Source organism: Haematobia irritans, chromosome 4 (genome assembly GCF_050003625.1).
Source record: "Haematobia irritans isolate KBUSLIRL chromosome 4, ASM5000362v1, whole genome shotgun sequence".
In the NCBI taxonomy this organism is placed as follows: domain Eukaryota; kingdom Metazoa; phylum Arthropoda; class Insecta; order Diptera; family Muscidae; genus Haematobia; species Haematobia irritans.
The window spans coordinates 205,798,228-205,817,225 of record NC_134400.1 but is presented as its reverse complement, the minus strand read 5'-3'; the positions used below and the strand labels follow the sequence as shown (position 1 = coordinate 205,817,225).

At 31.4% G+C, this 18,998-nt stretch overlaps 1 protein-coding gene across 3 annotated transcripts in view; it reads right to left on the bottom strand.

Moving 5' to 3' along the window:
• Nucleotides 1–1,965: 1,965 nt before the first annotated feature.
• The window catches only part of vn (membrane-bound neuregulin protein vein), a 178,402-nt gene continuing 161,369 nt past the window's right edge, over nt 1,966–18,998 (bottom strand). For 2 of the 3 annotated variants that reach the window (XM_075305068.1, XM_075305069.1), the window contains exons 3-6: nt 12,653–12,824; nt 12,343–12,467; nt 10,157–10,277; nt 8,507–10,077 (exon numbers count right to left, since the gene is read on the bottom strand). In XM_075305068.1, coding sequence (XP_075161183.1) covers nt 9,960–10,077; nt 10,157–10,277; nt 12,343–12,467; nt 12,653–12,824 — 536 coding nt within the window. In that variant the 3' untranslated portion in view covers nt 8,507–9,959. Of the gene's footprint in view, nt 3,013–8,506; nt 10,078–10,156; nt 10,278–12,342; nt 12,468–12,652; nt 12,825–18,998 lie in introns of those variants that run through there. The other variant, XM_075305070.1, reaches the window with a different exon arrangement.

Here is an 18,998-nt window from a genome sequence, read left to right as displayed (position 1 = left end):
TGTCAATTTACTAGAAACATACAAAAGAAAAATCGTCTCAAATTTTCGTATTTTTCGTTTATTGTTAAAAAAAAGTTTATAAAAATATATTTTAGTGCTCACCAATATGGAAATATTTATAGCTTATTTAGATTAAAGCCTCTACTTTAAAATAACATCGAGAAACAAATCGAAATTAAGTGGGAAAATAGAATTTGGTGTCTTTTTCGAATGTCCTTCTAAGTGGACATCGGTAGTGAAAGGGTTAAGGCATATCCCAGATATTGGTCACACCATCATTTATCTTCGACGACATAATCTTGTTAATGTAATCGATAACACATTCATCGTTTTTTTACTTGTCATCGACAATTATTAGCATTTGGCCACACTGTAAGATTCTTTCCAAACACACACACACACACACACATTTCGTACGGATAAACTGATGTGTGTGTGTAAGGCACATAATTAACTTATGGTGCTTGAATTTATTTACGAATATAATTGGATTTCGTTTTTCTTTTCTTGACACACATATATATCATTATGTGTGAAGATCCTCTATTGTATTTTTTTGTATTATAAAAGGCAATAAAATTCTTAGTATATCATCAGCTGCCTTCATTTTGGGGTCCTTTAATTTAAAGGATTGTTTATGGGTGTTTTTTTTTTATTTAATTTAATTTTGATTATAACTCATTGTTTTATGTAGAAATATTTGGCTATTGTTCATTGAATCATTACGGCGACACAACAACAAAATTACCACAAACGTCAGATTTGTTAATGAAAAAAAAAACGTTAAAAAGAAAAAGAAAATAATAATAATAAATACTTTGTGCAGTTTTATATAACATCCTTATATTGTTTAAATTAATAAAGTAATAGCCAAACAAAGCAACCCTTAATAGTTTTCGGGAAAAAACTAAGACAAAAAAATTTGAATTGGTCAAAAAACACTAATTAAGATAATTTATAATTTACATAAAAAAATATTTAGAAAATATTAAGAAAATTAAAAATTAAAAACAAAATAAAAATTATTATTGGACATAAAGTTTGAATGCCCCAAAAATGTTTTCCAATTGTTTTTTGGGCATTCAAACATTTTGTCCAAATATAATTTTTATTTTGTTTTTACTTTTTAAAGTTTTTATTATTTTTCAAAATATTTTTTTTTTTATATTTAAATAAAATATTTAGAAAAATGATAAAAAAAAGAAAAAGTAAAAACGAAATAAAAATGTTCATTGGACATAATGTTTATTTTGCTTTTACTTTATAATTTTTTTATTGTTTTTCTAAATATTTTTTATTTTTGTAAATTATCTTAATCTTATTATATGAATTAATAGCCAAACAAAGCAGCCCTTAATAGTTTTCGGAAAAAAAGTACGACAAAAAAAATTTAGAATTGGTCAAAACCACTAATTAAAATAATTTACAATTTACAAAAATGAAAAATATTTAGAAAAATAATAAAAAAAATTAAAAATTAAAAGCAAAATAAACATTATTTTTTTTATAATTTTTCTAAATATTTTTTTTTTCAAATTATTATTGGACATAATGCCCCAAAAATGTTTTCCAATTAAAATTTTAATTGAGTTTTATATAATGTTAAATTAAAACAACAAAAAAAAACATATATATATATATATATATATATATATATATATATATATATATATATATATATATATATATATATATATATATATATATATATATATATATATATATATATATATATATATATATATATATATATATATATATATATATATATATATATATATTATATATATATATATATATATATATATATATATATATATATATATATATATATATATATATATATATATATATATATATATATATATATATATATATATATATATATATATATATATATATATATATATATATATATATATATATATATATATATATATATATATACATATATATATACCGACCAAAAATTACGAAAATTTTTCCAATTAAAATCTTAATTGAGTTTTAACCCTTGTGGACTCCTTGGATAAGTGCCTTTCCACGTGCGGATTATTATAGCGGAATATGGAAATATTTTGTTTTTATTATTATCTTCTAATAACATGCGTTTAGTCCTTGTAATGGATAAATAAAAATTTCAAAAAAAAAATATCCAATAACTAAAAGAATAAAAATTACGTTTTAAAAATTAATGTTGGGTCAAATTGACTCAAGGAGTGCACAAAGATTAAAATTATATTCAAGTAAAAATTTAATTCATTCAACAAATTTTTTTATTGAAATAAAAATCAATCTTACAAATTAATAGTATCAATTAATATTTTAATTGACTGTCATTCATTGCTATCATTTCTGTGTTCAAGAAGACATTTCATTTTAAAAATTAATTGGATCAATTAATTTCATGATTGAATCAAAAAAAAAATTTTTTTGTGTATTTACGTTTTTTATTTATTTTTTGTATAATTTTAATTTCTGAATTATATTGCTTAAGATTTTTATTGCAATTGGTTATGGGTTTTGTTTGGTTTACTACAGTACTTTATTAATTTCTAGACGGCTTTAATATGTAAACAAAAAATTGGTGCTATCGTAAATCCCTTCTCCCTAAACCCTCATCCTCTTAGGCGAACATATTCAAACCAAACCTTCATATACTTTTCAAAATAACTCGAAAAATCATTTTACCCAGTAAAATGATTTTCATTTTCTCTCAAATTGATATTCAATAAAAGATTCTTATAAAAATGGGGTTTACTAAACTCTTTTTTTTTCATTTTCGAAAGGCATCAACAACCAAATTAAAATGAAAACAAAGAACAAAAAAAAAACACAAATGAAAACTATTCGCTCATTAACCAAAAATTAAAGTAAATTATAAAATAATAATAATAATACAAACAACTAAAAACCAGAACAAACTAGACTATAATTAAGGAAAACAAAACATAAAAAAAATCTATCAAATTATCAGAGGTGTGTATTTGGCGGTAGATTGCAACATGAAATCTGTGAATAAAAACAACATGGAAAAATTGTCATTAATGTTATTGTACATTGAGTTGTATAATTTTAATTTAATTTAAATTATTTGTCTGTTTTTTCAAAGTTTATTTCTGTTTTGGGTTTTTTTGTTTTTGATTAGAAAGTTTCGAAATCAAGCTATTGTATAAGGTGGAATGATAAAACTGTTAAGGGGAGCGAGAGATTGAGTGAGAGTGAGTGAAATTGAGATTGAGATTGAGAGAGGGTACTAACAATCAGTAAACATGTGTACATATGTTTTATTTTATTATGTGTATTTCAGTAATAGAATAAAGGGCATTGTTTTGGTTTTCTTTTTTTTTTTGTTTTTGTTTTTCACTTAATAAATTCAATAAACCTGGTTAGTATCTAATTTCTAGTAGTATTCTAAATTAGCTTTAAGATCTTTGGTGAAGAGTTGAAAAATAAATAGAGCATCTAATAGAACTAATGCACCAACCAACTACATGTTGCAAAATCTACGGCCAAACTGCCACTTATTTTTATTTTTACGCATTAAAGTAGAAACGAAAATGAAATCATCTTGCAAAAAAAATCATTTAGTATTGATCGATGAAAATAAAATGAAGATAAATATTAATTTTATATATATGTATATATGTATCTATGGATAGAAAAAAGTTTTGTTATTCCATTGAATGTATCCATCCCATTAAATTATTTAATACAATAAATTACTTTGCTAAAATAATAAATATTTTTTTTTAATGTCATAAATATATTCATTATATTAGTGGAATTATTTATTGTATTAAATAATCGGTTTTTTGTTTTGTTTTGTTTATTCTAATCGTTTGTATGTGTATGTATTGTATGTGTGTATGTGTATAAGTGATGATGTTCCTACATTTATGTTAAATCATCAATGACTAAGCTTCTATGTTAAGTACAAATTTACAAATAAAATAAATAATAATAATAATAATAATAATAGTCTATGTAAGGTAAGTATAAGTATTTGCGTAACAATGTTAGTCAACATATGTTAGAGAATAGTTTAATGGTTTAATTATTTTTACGGTTTAATAGTCATACGAGATTCTATTTTGGCAGGAAGTATTCGAGGTGAAGATTTTATGTGGATGGACTCACTCAATAAGGATCCTAAATATTATTTATATTATGACAGTTTTAGGGATTTCGTGACAACAACATGAAATTTAGCCATAGTAGTACACAGAAAAAAAAATCACGAAAATTTTTCCAATTAAAGTCTTAATTCATATATTCCATTAAAAATTTAATTGATTCAACAAATTTTTTCAAATAAAAAAAAATTGTCTGGAAAAGGTCGGAAAAAAGCCGACGAAACGTCGAGAAAAAAGATGAAATAAACTTGTTTTATTTGCATTTATATATATTGACCAAAACAGCCCATTAAAATAAACAAAAATTTAATTGATTCAACAAATTTTTTAGTCGATACAAAAATTAATATTAACACTTAATTTTTTAATTGGATTAATTACTTTTTTAATTGACTTTCAATTTATTTTTTTAATTGATACTATCATTTCGGTGATTTTCCAATTAAAAAAAAAATATTGCATCAATTAATTTCGTTGAGTTGAGTATAAAAAAATATTTTTATTAAAAATTAAAAATTTTTTAGTCGATACAAAAATTAATAGTATCACTTAATTTTTTAATTGGATTAAATACTTTCAATTTATTTTTTTAATTGATACTATCATTTCGGTGATTTTTCAATTAAAAAAAATATATTGCATCAATTAATTTCGTCGAGTTGAGTACAAAAAAATATTTTTTTGTGTACTACGAACTTCTAATTCTGTATCTAAGAAATTATGGTTATTGATAAAGAACATCATGCATACAACTGAGACTAAAAGCTTTGCCATACATACACAGGGTGGCAGATATTTATGGCAACCAACCTCATATTGGTATCATTTCTAAACTGCTTGTCTGACAGCTGACAGATTTATTCCAGTGACAATTCGTTTTATCTTTTACAACATTTATAACAGCATTTTGACCTATTACATTGATAAATGAGTGATGAAATTCAAGTGCGGTGGTGCAATTGCTTTATATTTGGCTGGAAATTCACAAGTGACCAATGTAAGAGGAGTTTTCCACCATTTAAATGTGAATAAATCTTTTGATTACTCGTTACCGTGATACTGGCAGTGTTGCATCTCGTCCAAAAATTGGACGAAAAAAATTGTGGCAACACCAGGTCCTAAGCATGATTCGAAAAGTGAAGATCAGATTTGATCCAAATACCCGCCCCTGTGGTACAAAGCTTGCTGTTGAGCTGAACATATTCTACACATATTGAAAAATGAGCTTGAATTAAAGCCATTGAATTTCCAAAAAAGTGCAAGAGCTCAATGGAAAGAGACAAGCAAGTACTTCGCTTGTACTTGCAAGTGACTGCTCCTCGGAAGCCATTCCAAATTGTTTACTTGCCAAAGAGGTCAGCTGCAAAATTTATACCTTCGATTGGCCACCATAGCTCACGCGCATTAAATGGTAATGGTGTGGGCCGCCTATGGTCGCCGGCCTATGGTCGCTTACCGGTGAGGACAAAAGAAATGCAGTGTTGAAGCACTGTATTGGGAATCTGTATCTCTTCACGATAATGGCATTGTCCACTGATTTTCAAACTGTTGGTCTTTACGACCCTGGGGTCAAAATAAATGCCGACCGTGAGGACAAAATAAATGGCTATTATTATCGGAAAAATGTCCTAAATGCAGTGTTGAAGCACTGTATTGGGAATCTGTATCTCTTCACGATAATGGCATTGTCCACCGATTTTCAAACTGTTGGTCTTTACGACCATGGGGTCAAAATAAATGCCGATCGTGAGGACAAAAGAAATGGCTGTTATTATCGGAAAAATGTCCTAAATGCAGTGTTGAAGTACTGTGTTTGGATACTTTATCATCTCACGATAATGGCATTGTCCACTGATTTTCAAACTGTTGGTCTTTACGACCAATGGGGTCAAAATAAATGCCGACCGTGAGGACAAAAGAAATGGCTGTTATTATCGGAAAAATGTCCTAAATGCAGTGTTGAAGCACTGTTTTGGGATTCTGTATCTCTTCAAGATAATGGCATTGTCCACTGATTTTCAAACTGTTGGTCTTTACGACCATTGGGTCAAAATAAATGCCGACCGTGAGGACAAAAAATGGCTATTATTATCTGACAAATGTCCTAAATGCAGTTTCAATTACTGTATTTGGATTCTGTATTCTCTCATGATAATGGCATTGTCCACTGATTTTCAAACTGTTGGTCTTTACGACCAATGGGGTCAAAATAAATGCCGACCGTGAGGACAAAAGAAATGGCTGTTATATCGGAAAAATGTCCTAAATGCAGTGTTGAAGTACTGTGTTTGGATTCTGTATCCTCTCACGATAATGGCATTGCCCACTGATTTTCAAACTGTTGGTCGTTACGACCATGGGGTCAAAATAAATGCCGACCGTGAGGACAAAATAAATGGCTATTATTATCGGAAAAATGTCCTAAATGCAGTGTTGAAGTACTGTATTTGGATTCTGTATCCTCTCACGATAATGGCATTGTCCACTGATTTTTAAACTGTGGGTCTTTACGACCATGGGGTCAAAATAAATGCCGAATATTATCGATATAATGTCCTTAAGGTAGTATTGAAGCCCTGGGCAGAAAAATATTTCAACCGCAGACTATCGACATTTTAAGAGGACTCCATGGCTTTCAGCATGCGTCAACCAGGTTAGGTTAGGTTAGGTGGCAGCCCAATGTATCAGGCTCACTTAGACTATTCAGTCCATTGTGATACCATATTGGTGAACTTCTCTCTTATCACTGAGTGCTGCCCGATTCTATGTTAAGCTTAATGACAAGGGACCTCCTTTTTATAGTCGAGTCCGAACGGCGTTCCACATTGCAGTGAAACCACTTAGAGAAGCTTTGTAACCCTCAGAAATGTCATCAGCATTACTGAGGTAGGATAATCCACCGCTGAAAAACTTTTGGTGTTCGGTCGAAGCAGTAATCGAACCCACGACCTTGTGTATGCAAGGCGGGCATGCTAACCATTGTACCATGGTGGCTGCGTCAACCAAGATTGTCTTTATTTGAACCACACACAATGGCCTCTAAAATCTCCGGATCTTAATCTTTTGCAGAGTAAGGTGGGCACTAAAAAATACCAGTGTCGATAACTACATGTTGTCAAAGCAGTATCTGCTGGGTTGTTATCGCAGTAATCATCCAAACCACCATCTCATGGATGCCCAACCACCACCCAGGAACGTAAGGGTTGATATACATAATCTAGAGCGCGAGATCCAGCGCTACAAAAGAGCACCTCTAGATCAAGCAGCGTACCAGTCAGGTTTGAACAGGATTCATGAAGATAATGTAGCTGAAGCGGTGAGAAGCTACAAGGTTAATCCTGTTATCAGAGTCTGTCCACCGCCTATAGCACCGGAGGAAAGAGACCTCCCATGGAAGACTAGGGTAGTTTTAGCCCAGTTAATATCAGGCAAGTGCAGCCGCCTCAATTCCTATTTATCAATGATTGATAGCAGCGTAGCTGACGTATGTCCAATTTGCAACCAAGGCTACACGACACGCGTCATCTTTTCTCTTGCCCACCCAAACCAACCCGACTTACCGCCAGGTCACTCTGGATGCACCCCACCTTAGTCGCAGAGTTCCACGATCTGGCCACAAGCTGAAGTACCAAAGCGTATAACATAAAAATGGATGAAATCGCAATAAACTGTTACAACAGCAACAACAACAACCAGTGTCGATAATCTCAAAACAGCGCTTCGCTGGGCATGGGCCAAAGTATCACCAAGAAAAAATACCAGTGTCGATCATCTCAAAACAGCGCTTAGCTGGGCATGGGCCGAAGTATCAGTAAGGATAATGATCACTGCAAACATGTTTCAAGAGGAAAATGGAACATTTTTGTTGAAAAAAATTATGGTTTTTCGCAAACATATACATGGTTGCCGAAATCATTTACATTATGCCCGTCCAAAAATAACATTTCACCCTTGAAACAGGGGTCCGGGTGAAGACTGAAACTGATCTATTTCATTTTAACTTTATTCATTCGCATTTCATTGTTCTCATAATTCACAATAATCTACTATTGTGATTAGAGAAAATGTAAAATTGACAACACTGGCAACATTTTTAATGCAATAGATTACAAATGCAGCAATGTGAAAACAGGGATGTTCTAGTCACGTTTTAAAAGATAATAAATACCTAGGACCTATTGAGTAAACCATGGATGAAAGGGGAAGATAAATTGGAATTTTTCACATGTTTAAATTTTTTTAACAGTAATTTATATTGCAAGAGTACAATATAAACAGGGGAATTCTTCCAAAAAAAATCCATTGTAATGCAATTAATTAATCTATATACGATGATTGTTATATGAATGAAATAAATAATATAAATAAGCTTTGGGTATTTTGCATTTTTATATATGTAATAGGTTATTGTATAATATGGTTACAATGAATAATAGATAAGTACTCGGTACCGGGTTCGTTCGTTATACTAACTATAGTTATATATGGTTAACATTCTCATCTAAATATCGTTATACATCTACTACTATTACCACTACATTATAACTGTTTTGGTGGGGGCAAGCCTCTGTTCTATGGTAAGCATGGCGTTTTTTTGTGTTTAGTGTGGTGGGAATTTAGATTTTTTCGTTATGTATTGTTTCTATATAACCCAGTATATATTCAAGACAAACTTTAAGGAATAGTTAATAGTGGTAAGTTAATTTTAAATGGAGAAAAATTATAAATTACACTTCAACAAGTAGCCAAACCTATTTCTTGTTGTCATTAAATATAAATGTTGATAATACATGTTTGTGTATATATGTGTGAGTTGTTATATAAATCTAAGGAACAATAAATTTTATGTTAGTAACCGCTTAGCGGATAAATAATTATTGATTGTAATTATGTATGTAAGTGTACGAGTGTGTGCGTGTGTTCTTAGGATCTGTGTAAAAATAGCGTGTTTGGTTTTTTTTTTCTTTTGTATATGTGCTGTAAAACAATGAAAGAAACAAAAAAAAACAAAGCCTTTCTATAGCACCTTCTGTTCGCTCTAACCGTTTCGATTTTACATCGATGGTATTTGGTATTGCAAAAAAAAAATATTTATATATTGTACAGTGTAATTTCATAATATTTAAGCCACATGGAAAGAGTTGTGCAAGAGAGAAACTATGATAGCTATATCGTAATATAAGAGAAATTGGGAGAGAGAGTGAGAAAATAGAAAGAGAGAGAGAGACAATACCTAAGCGGATGTTATGGAATGTGGTGAATTTATATATGTGCGTGCGTGGTAAGCCGTAAGGGCCCATTATTCTGTTGTTGTGTTGCCCTATATGTTACGCTACGTTGCTTTACGTTACGTTACGTGTGCGTTTATCGTTTATCATTGCTATAGTAACTGCATATATAGATTATGGTTCAAACGAAATATATTTTGTACTATACAAGAGAAAAACAAACAAAAATGTATTTATGTATTAATTAATTACTTTTGTTGAGGACTGATTTGTTTCTTTTGGCATTGTTTTCACTTGTGGGGGGGGAGAGGATCACATAAAATCCTGGCAAGGATCTTTTCCGGTCCCTTATCTATTTTCGGGGTTTGTTCGCTTATTTTCTTGTTTTTTGTTTTTAAGTCCGACTCAGTAGAAAAAAAGAAAGTAAGATTGTTTATTTTGCTGAATTTTGTGTGTTTTAGAATTCTGCGAAATTTCTTAAGATATTTCCGTTCATCTTTCCAAACTTTTTTAAGATTTTCGTTTTTTCATTTTTTTTTTTCATTTTTAATTACTTTTCTTCCGTTAAACATTGGATGCTATAGAAAAGCCTACTTTAGCAATAATAACTTCCAAAATACTTTTTATCGCCACACTCTTGTTCGTTGCTGTACGTACTGGGATTGTTGACTTCCTTGCGATCGCATCTTTCACCAATGAAGCCTTCAGGACATCTAAAATCACAAAGCATATAGGATGATTACAGTTTGAAGTGAATTGATCACACATTGTATATAAGGTCATCATACTTACATGCACGAATAGGAACTGATTTCTGAGAAGAACTTGCAGGTTCCACCATTAAAGCAAAACTCAGAAGCATCATCGGGACAGGTGTTACCAGCACCACGTGGATTGGGATCAAAGCGTTGAACTAAAATAAATTAAATATAATGGCATAAAGTTAGTGATGGCATAGCGACTGAAAAATATATCTTTATGAATAATTTAATAGGATGAATAAAATAAATAAAAGATCTGGTCTGAGGATTGATCCTCCACCATAGGATGGGGGGTATATTAACTTTGTCATTCCGTTTGCAACACATCGAAATATTGCTCTAAGACCCCATAAAATATATATATTCTGGGTCGTGGTGAAATTCTGAGTCGATCTAAGCATGCCCGTCCGTCCGTCTGTTGAAATAACGCTAACTTCCGAACGAAACAAGCTATCGACTTGAAACTAGACACAAGTAGTTGTTATTGATGTAGGTCGGATGGTGTTGCAAATGGGCCATATCGGTCCACTTTTACGTATAGCCCCCATATGAAGGGACCCTCAGATTTGGCTTGCGGAGCCTCTTGGAGGAGCATATTTCATCCCATCCGGCTGAAATTTGGTACATGGTTTTGGTATATGGTCTCTAACAACCATGCACAAACTGATTCACATCGGTCCATAATTATATATAGCCCCCATATAAACCGATCCCCAGATTTGGCTTGCGGAGCCTCAAAGAGAAGCAAATTTCATCCGATCCGCCTGAAATTTAGTACATGGTGTTGGTATATGATCTTCAACAACCGTGCCAGAATTGGTCCATATCGGTCCATAATTATATATAGCCCCCATATAAACCGTTCTCCAGATTTGACCTCCGGAGCCTCTTGGAGGAACAAAATTCATCCGATTCGGTTCAAATGTGGAACGTGGTGTTAGTATAGGGTCTCTAACATCCATGCAAAAATTGGTCCATATCAGTCTATAGATATATATAGGCGATCTCCAATCACACAAAAATTGGTCCATATCGGTTCATAATCATGGTTGCCACTCGAGCCAAAAATAATCTACCAAAATTTTATTCCTATAGAAAATTTTGTCAAAATTTTGTTTCTATAGAAAATTTTGTCAAAATTTTATTTCTGTAGAAAATTTTGTCAAAATTTTATTTTTATAGAAAAATTTGTCAAAAATTTATTTTTATAGAAAATTTTGTCAAAATCTTATTTTTAAAGAAAATTTTGTGAAAATTTTATTTCTATAGAAAATTTAGTTAAAATTTTATTTCTACAGAAAATTTTGTCAAAATTTTATTTCTATAGAAAGTTTTGTTAAAATTTTATTTCTTTAGAAAATTGTGTCAACATTTTATTTCTATAGAAAATTTTGTTAAAATTTTATTTCTATAGAAAATTTTGTCAACATTTTTTTTCTATAGAAAATTTTGTTAAAATTTTATTTCTTTAGAAAATTGGGTCAAAATTTTATTTCTATAGAAAATTTGGTCAAAATTTTATTTCTATAGAAAATTTTGTTAAAATTTTATTTCTATAGAAAATTTTGTCAAAATTTTATTTCTATAGAAAATTTTGTGAAAATTTTATTTCTATAGAAAATTTTTGTTAAAATTTTATTTCTATAGAAAATTTTTGTTAAAATTTTATTTCTATAGAAAATTTTTGTTAAAATTTTATTTCTATAGAAAATTTTGTCGAAATTTTATTTCTATAGAAAATTTTGTCAAAATTTTATTTCTGTAGAAAATTTTGTCAAAATTTTATTTCTATAGAAAATTTTGTGAAAATTTTATTTCTATAGAAAATTTGGTCAAAATTTTATTTCTATAGAAAATTTTGTCAAAATTTTATTTCTATAGAAAATTTTGTCAAAATTTTATTTCTATAGAAAATTTTGTCAAACTGAATTATATACGTATTTGATCTTTCTTTTTTTGACTTACATACAATTTAGAAGACGGTGTTAGAAGGTTTTAATATACCTTGCCATCGGCAAGCTTTACCGCAACTTAAGTAATTCGATTGTGGATGGCAGTGTTTAGAAGAAGTTTCTACGCAATCCATGGTGGAGGGTACATAAGTTTCGGCCTGGCCGAACTTACGGCCGTATATACTTGTTTTAATTAAAATTTCTTTATTTTTAAAAAATTGTCTTTACTATCTATTTAAATTACCTTAAGATCAATATTACTTACTTGGATACGCTTTGATGACAATGGTTCTACGTTCTATATTCCGATTGACCTTGTTTTTTGCTCGACACTCATAACGACCCGCATCAGAGGTATTGAAAGAACGTATAATAAGTTCAGATCTCTTCCTAAGGAATGAAAAAAAAATCAAAATGAATAAGAGGAAAGCAAGCAAGATTAATTATCACAGAGCCAAAGAACAATTAGGGGAAGTCAAATTAGAAAAGCTAAAATTTCTAATTAAATAGAAATTATAGCCTTGACTTCCAATTTTGGCTCCATTGATTTGAATATATTGTCATTTTTGACCTACTTATAATGGGCAAACTGATACAGTTTACGATTCCGATTTATCGATCGATGATCCTTGAACCATGTCACTTTGGGTGGTGGTCTTCCAGTCACTTTGCATACAATACGCAATTCTTGGCCATTTTCCACCGTTCGATTGCTAGCTGATATTGATCTTATAGAAGCGAGCTGTGCTGTAAAGAAACAAAAAAAAGAATATTAGTTTAGTTTGTCATAGGATTGGGGACGGGGATGGAGAGATTATTATGTGTGTGTGTGGTTCTTTTTAAGATTGCATAAAGAACTATTGGGTAGTTTAATAGAGAATTATGAAATTATCTTATAAATATAAATTATATACATGTGTGGGTTTTATTGAATAAAATTGGAACTTAAATAGATATATTTTAAATTTATGTAATAAAACTGTAAGATTTGTTGAACGATCAAATTGACAAATACATTTTTAATAGGTGTTCACAGATGAAAGCCGCCGACCAGTTTTTGTAAGTCGAAGCCGCCGCCGAAAATGTCGACTCATCTTGACTCAAATTTAGCCACCAATTAATAAAAAATATTGTTTGAAATCAGAAAAATTTATTAATAATTGTATTTTTGACAAAATGTTTAACTTTCCACCCAAAATCCGTCAGTAGAAAGTTGCTATAATAATTTTGCAAAAAATTAGCTAAAACAAGTAAGGAAAGTCTAAAGTCGGGCGGGGCCGACTATATTATACCCTGCACCACTTTGTACATCTAAATTTTCGATACCATATTATATCCGTCAAATGTGTTGGGTGCTATGTATTTGGGACCTTTATATAGGTTTGTCCCAAATACATACATTTAAATAACACTCGATCTGGACAGAATTTGATAGACTTCTACAAAATCTATAGACTCAAAATTTAAGCCGGCTAATGCACTAGGGTGGAACACAATGTTAGTAAAAAAACATGTATATACGGCCGTAAGTTCGGCCAGGCCGAAGCTTATGTACCCTCCACCATGGATTGCGGTAACACTTGCCGATGGCAAGGTATCTTAAAACTTCCTAACACCGTAATATATACCACATAGTCCATACGTGGTATATATTAAACTAAAAAAAAAAAACAGATTAAATACGTATATAAGTATATAATTAATTAAATTCTATAGAAATAAAATTTTGACAACATTTTCTATAGAAGTAAAATTTGGAAAAAATTTTCTATAGAAATAAAATTTTGACAAAATTTTCTATAGAAATAAAATTTTGACAAAATTTTCTATAGAAAAAAAAAAAAATTTGACAAAATTTTCTATAGAAATAAAATTTTTACAAAATTTTCTATAGAAATGACATTTTGACAATGTTTTCTATAAAAATAAAATGTTGGTATATTATTTTTGGCTCGAGTGGCAACCATGAATATGAACCGATATGGACCAATTTTTGTGGGATTGGGGATCGGCTATATATAACTATAGACCGATATGGACCAATTTTGGCATGGATATTAGCGATCTTATACTAACACCACGTTGCAAATTTTAACCGGATCGGATGAATTTTGCTTCTCCAAAAGGCTCCGGAGATCAAATCTGGGGAACGGTTTATATGGGGGCTATATATAATTATGGACCGATATGGACCAATTCTTGCGTGTTTGTTAGAGACGACATTCTAACACCATGTTCCAAATTTCAACCGGATCGGATGAATTTTGCTCCTCCAAGAGGCTCCGGAGGTCAAATCTGGGAATCGATTTATATTGGGGCTATATATAATTATGGACCGATATGGACCAATTTTTGCATGGTCATTAGAGACCATATACCAACACCATGTACCAAATTTCAGCCGGATCGGATGAAATTTGGTTCTCTTAGAGGCTCCGCAAGCCAAATCGGGGGATCGGTTTTTGTGGGGGCTATATGTAATTATGGACCGATATGGACCAATTTTTGCATGGTGTTTAGAGACCATATACTAACACCATGTACCAAATTTCAGCCGGATCGGATGAAATTTGCTTCTCTTAGAGCAACCGCAAGCCAAATTTGGGGGTCCGTTTATATGGGGGCTATACGTAAAAGTGGACCGATATGGACCAATTTTTGCATGGTTATTAGAGACCATGTACCAACACCATGTACCAAATTTCAGCCGGATCGGATGAAATTTTCGTTTCTTAGAGGCTCCGCAAGCCAAATCGGGGGAGCGGTTTATATGTGGGCTATATATAATTATGGACCGATGTGGACCAATTTTTGCATGGTTATTAGAGACCATATTTTTGCATGGTTATTGGAGACCATGTACTAACACCACGTACCAAATTTCAGCCGGATCGGATGAAATTTGCTTCTCTTAGAGCGATCGCAAACCAAATTTGGGGGTCCGTTTATATGGGGGCTATACGTAAAAGTGGACCGATATGGCCCATTTGCAATACCATCTGACCTACATCAATAACAACTACTTGTGCCAAGTTTCAAGTCGATAGCTTGTTTCGTTCGGAAGTTAGCGTGATTTCAACAGACGGACGGACGGACATGCTCAGATCGACTCAGAATTTCACCACGACCCAGAATATTTATACTTTATGGGGTCTTAGAGTAATATTTCGATGTGTTACAAACGGAATGACAAAGTTAATATACCCCCATCCTATGGTGGAGGGTATAAAAATCACCCAAAACCTTTTTTGAGCATAGTGTGAACGTAGTATATGGTATAGTGGTGAAATAATGAAGACTTGAAATTTAAAAATTAAATTAACTTGACTTAAACACTCTCTTCTCTTTCTCTATTGATCATCATCAGATGACTGCACAATATCTAGGCCATCTTAAAGCATCCTTGATGAACCATACAAAAATTAGTCATCCCATTCGAATCGTGGGCAGAAATTGATTTTGAATCGAATGAGAAAATGTCATATTTCTTGCGAAATTATATATCGAAGTCATTTATTATCAATCAGTCGTTTTGCCAACTATCGAAGTGTCCATGGCGCATACATTTTAGATAGATATGTCTGAGCAAAATAGGTCTGGCAAGTGTATGTATATATGGTCTACGTATGTGAGTTGATTGTTCAGACAACTCTCAGTGTTCATAGATACGATCGCACATGTTGTGTTTGTCTTTTGTGGGAGACATGCGACTGACGGATCATCATGATTATAAGTGCCACAGAAGAATGGTCGTAGTCGAGGTGATACTGACGCGTTGGATAACATGCGTTCTGTGACGCATACATGTTCTCCTCGCACGGACGCTTATCGTACATATGTACGTACGAGCAGTGTATAATAATTTGTGATTTATTGGGTTGGAATGGTTGTTGTTATTTTTCTCTTAAAAGGGGATGAGATTCTTTTATGACGTCAGGAAAGAAAGTGATCTGAGATGGCTTGCTGATTAAAATGTCACGCTGGCCTTCTGGTGTTGATACTAAATCGTCGGCATGTTGTGTTCTTATCATTAAATAAAAAATAAAAAAAAATACTTAAATTTATAGCCCTTGGTCTATACTAGAAAGCAAAGGCACTCAACGTAATCGTTTTCTCTCAACCAACCTGGTGATTGTGTGGGTATGACTAGGAAAGGGAGAGAGAGAGGCCTTTAACGACGACATCAAATCATCAGAATTTGCTGATATTGTATTTTTGTTTTTTTGAGAAGAATCGCATCATTCAACCAAAACGTCAAATCGGTAAACATGGCCATCAAGAGCCGACAATAAATACATCAAAAAGCGACATCCGAAAATGAGAACAACATACAAACAAATGAAATGGACCACTGAACTGAAGCAGAAGGAAGGAAGAAATCTGCCTGGAAGCCAGCTAGTCAGACTTATCCAGTTAACGAGGCATGAAATAGCTTTTAGAGAGGAGACTAAAATAAACATAATGATATTTTATTTTGTTTCTTGCTTTGATTTGTTAATACTGAATATATCTTCACGACTATGTATCATGTCATAAGTTGTGGATACAGACGCAGTCATATAGTTAAGACCCATATAGTTACACCCAGAAAAAAGTGACCCCTTCTTTAAGTTAAAATGAACTCATTGTGAAAAAAGTTGAACTTGGTATAGCACCAAAGGCATTTTTATTTGTTTGAACGATGTGATTTTCATAGAAATTAGGTAGAATGCATTCCATATATGAGTTAACATTTTTCTATATTTATGTACCACTATACAACAGAATGAAAATATTTAACTGAATTGAATTCATATATGGAATGATTTTATTGAACTTATTTATTTATTTATTACAATTCTAAAAACTATAATAAACATTAAAGCACTAGCTACAAAGGCTATTGAACTTTTTTCATTCATTTGGACAAATCTTACATATTTTTGGTAAATCTTTTACTACAAAATTATAACTGTTTATCTTCGTTTTTAAATACAATTTTATTTATTTATATTGACGATTTTGTTTTCTTTAATAAAAGACATATTTTATTAATATATGAAATATATTTATTAAGAAAAAACAACATCGACTGGTCTTGACATAAGGGTTTATTATTCCACTATTTCCAATTTTCATGTAATGTTATCAACTGTAAAACTTATTTTTTCTTCTTATTGTACCTTCCAGTTTTAATAAGTTGCTGCCTAACGATTTTGTCCTCTTTTTACAATAACAATGCCTACAAATATAAAAAATCATAAAACAATTTTTTCACAAAAGGTTAGCATCACTGAATGTTACCTGATAATTGAAGATTCCAAAATGAAGACGAATAAAGGGATTGTGATTCTGTTGGTGTTTTCCTTCTTTATACACCATCACGAACATTATTAGACTTTGTTATTTTCAATAATTTTCAAAACAACAAAAAAATGTTCTCAATAATTCAAAATATCAAATATTTTATATATATTTTTATTTGTTATTTATAATATTATTTTACTACATTATTTTTTAACAAAAACTCCCTACACCATAACAACACGATTCTAACTAAAAACACAACCCATGCGCAAACATATCGATTACAACGATTACAGATAGATTCAAGAAATATAGGAAATTTTCCTATATTCTAATAAGTGTATTTCCTTAAGGTTTAAAAGGATTGAATACTTCTTAGTACGAATGAACTAAAATCTTTTTCTATGCTAAGTGTTATTCGTATGTATGATAAGCTTTCTATAATAAATAGTCTTGTGCCGTTCCGGAACGAACTAGTTCCATTGAACGGTTCACTAAAAGGAACGATTGCCACTAGTTCCATCTCTTTTGCTCTTATCGTTCCTTTTGTCATTTATTTTTTTATACCCTCCATCATAGGATGGGGGTATATTAACTTTGTCATTCCGTTTGTAACACATCGAAATATTGCTCTAAGACCCCATAAAGTATATATATTCTGGGTCGTGGTGAAATTCTGAGTCGATCTAAGCATGTCCGTCCGTCCGTCCGTCTGTTGAAATCACGCTAACTTCCGAACGAAACAAGCTATTGACTTGAAACTTGGCACAAGTAGTCGTTATCAATGTAGGTCGGATGGTATTGAAAATGGGCCATATCGGTCCACTTTTACGTATAGCCCCCATATAAAGGGACCCTCAGATTTGGTTTGTGGAGCCTCTAACAGAAGCATATTTCATCCGATCCGGCTGAAATTTGGTATCTGGTGTTGGTATATGGTCTCCAACAACCATGCAAAAATTGGTCCACATCGGTCCATAATTATATATAGCCCCCATATAAACCGATCCCCAGATTTGGCTTGCGGAGCCTCAAAGAGAAGAAAATTTCATCCGATCCGCCTGAAATTTGGTACATGATATTGGTATATGGTCTCTAACAACCATGCAAAAATTGGTCCACATCGGTTCATAATTATATATAGCCCCATATAAACCGATCCCCAGATTTGGCTTGCGAAGTCTCCAAGAGAAGCAAATTTCATCCAATCCGATTGTAATTTGGAACATGGTGTTAGTACATGATCTTTAACAACCGTGCCAGAATTGGTCCATATCGGTCCATAATTATATATAGCCCCCATATAAAACAGTCTCCAGATTTGACCTACGGAGCCTCTTGGAGGAGCAAAATTCATCCGATCCGGTTCAAATTAGGAACGTGGTGTTAGTATATGGTCGCTAACAACCATACCAAAATTGGTCCAATCACACAAAAATTGGTCCATATCGGTTCATAATCGATATGGACCAATAGAGCCAAAAATAATCTACCAAAATTTTATTTCTATAGAAAATTTTGTCAAAATTTTATTTCTAGAGAAAATTTTGTTAAAATTTTAATGGGTTCATAATAAAATTTTCATCATTGTCAAAATTCTATTTCTATAGAAAATTTTTTCAAAATTTTATTTCT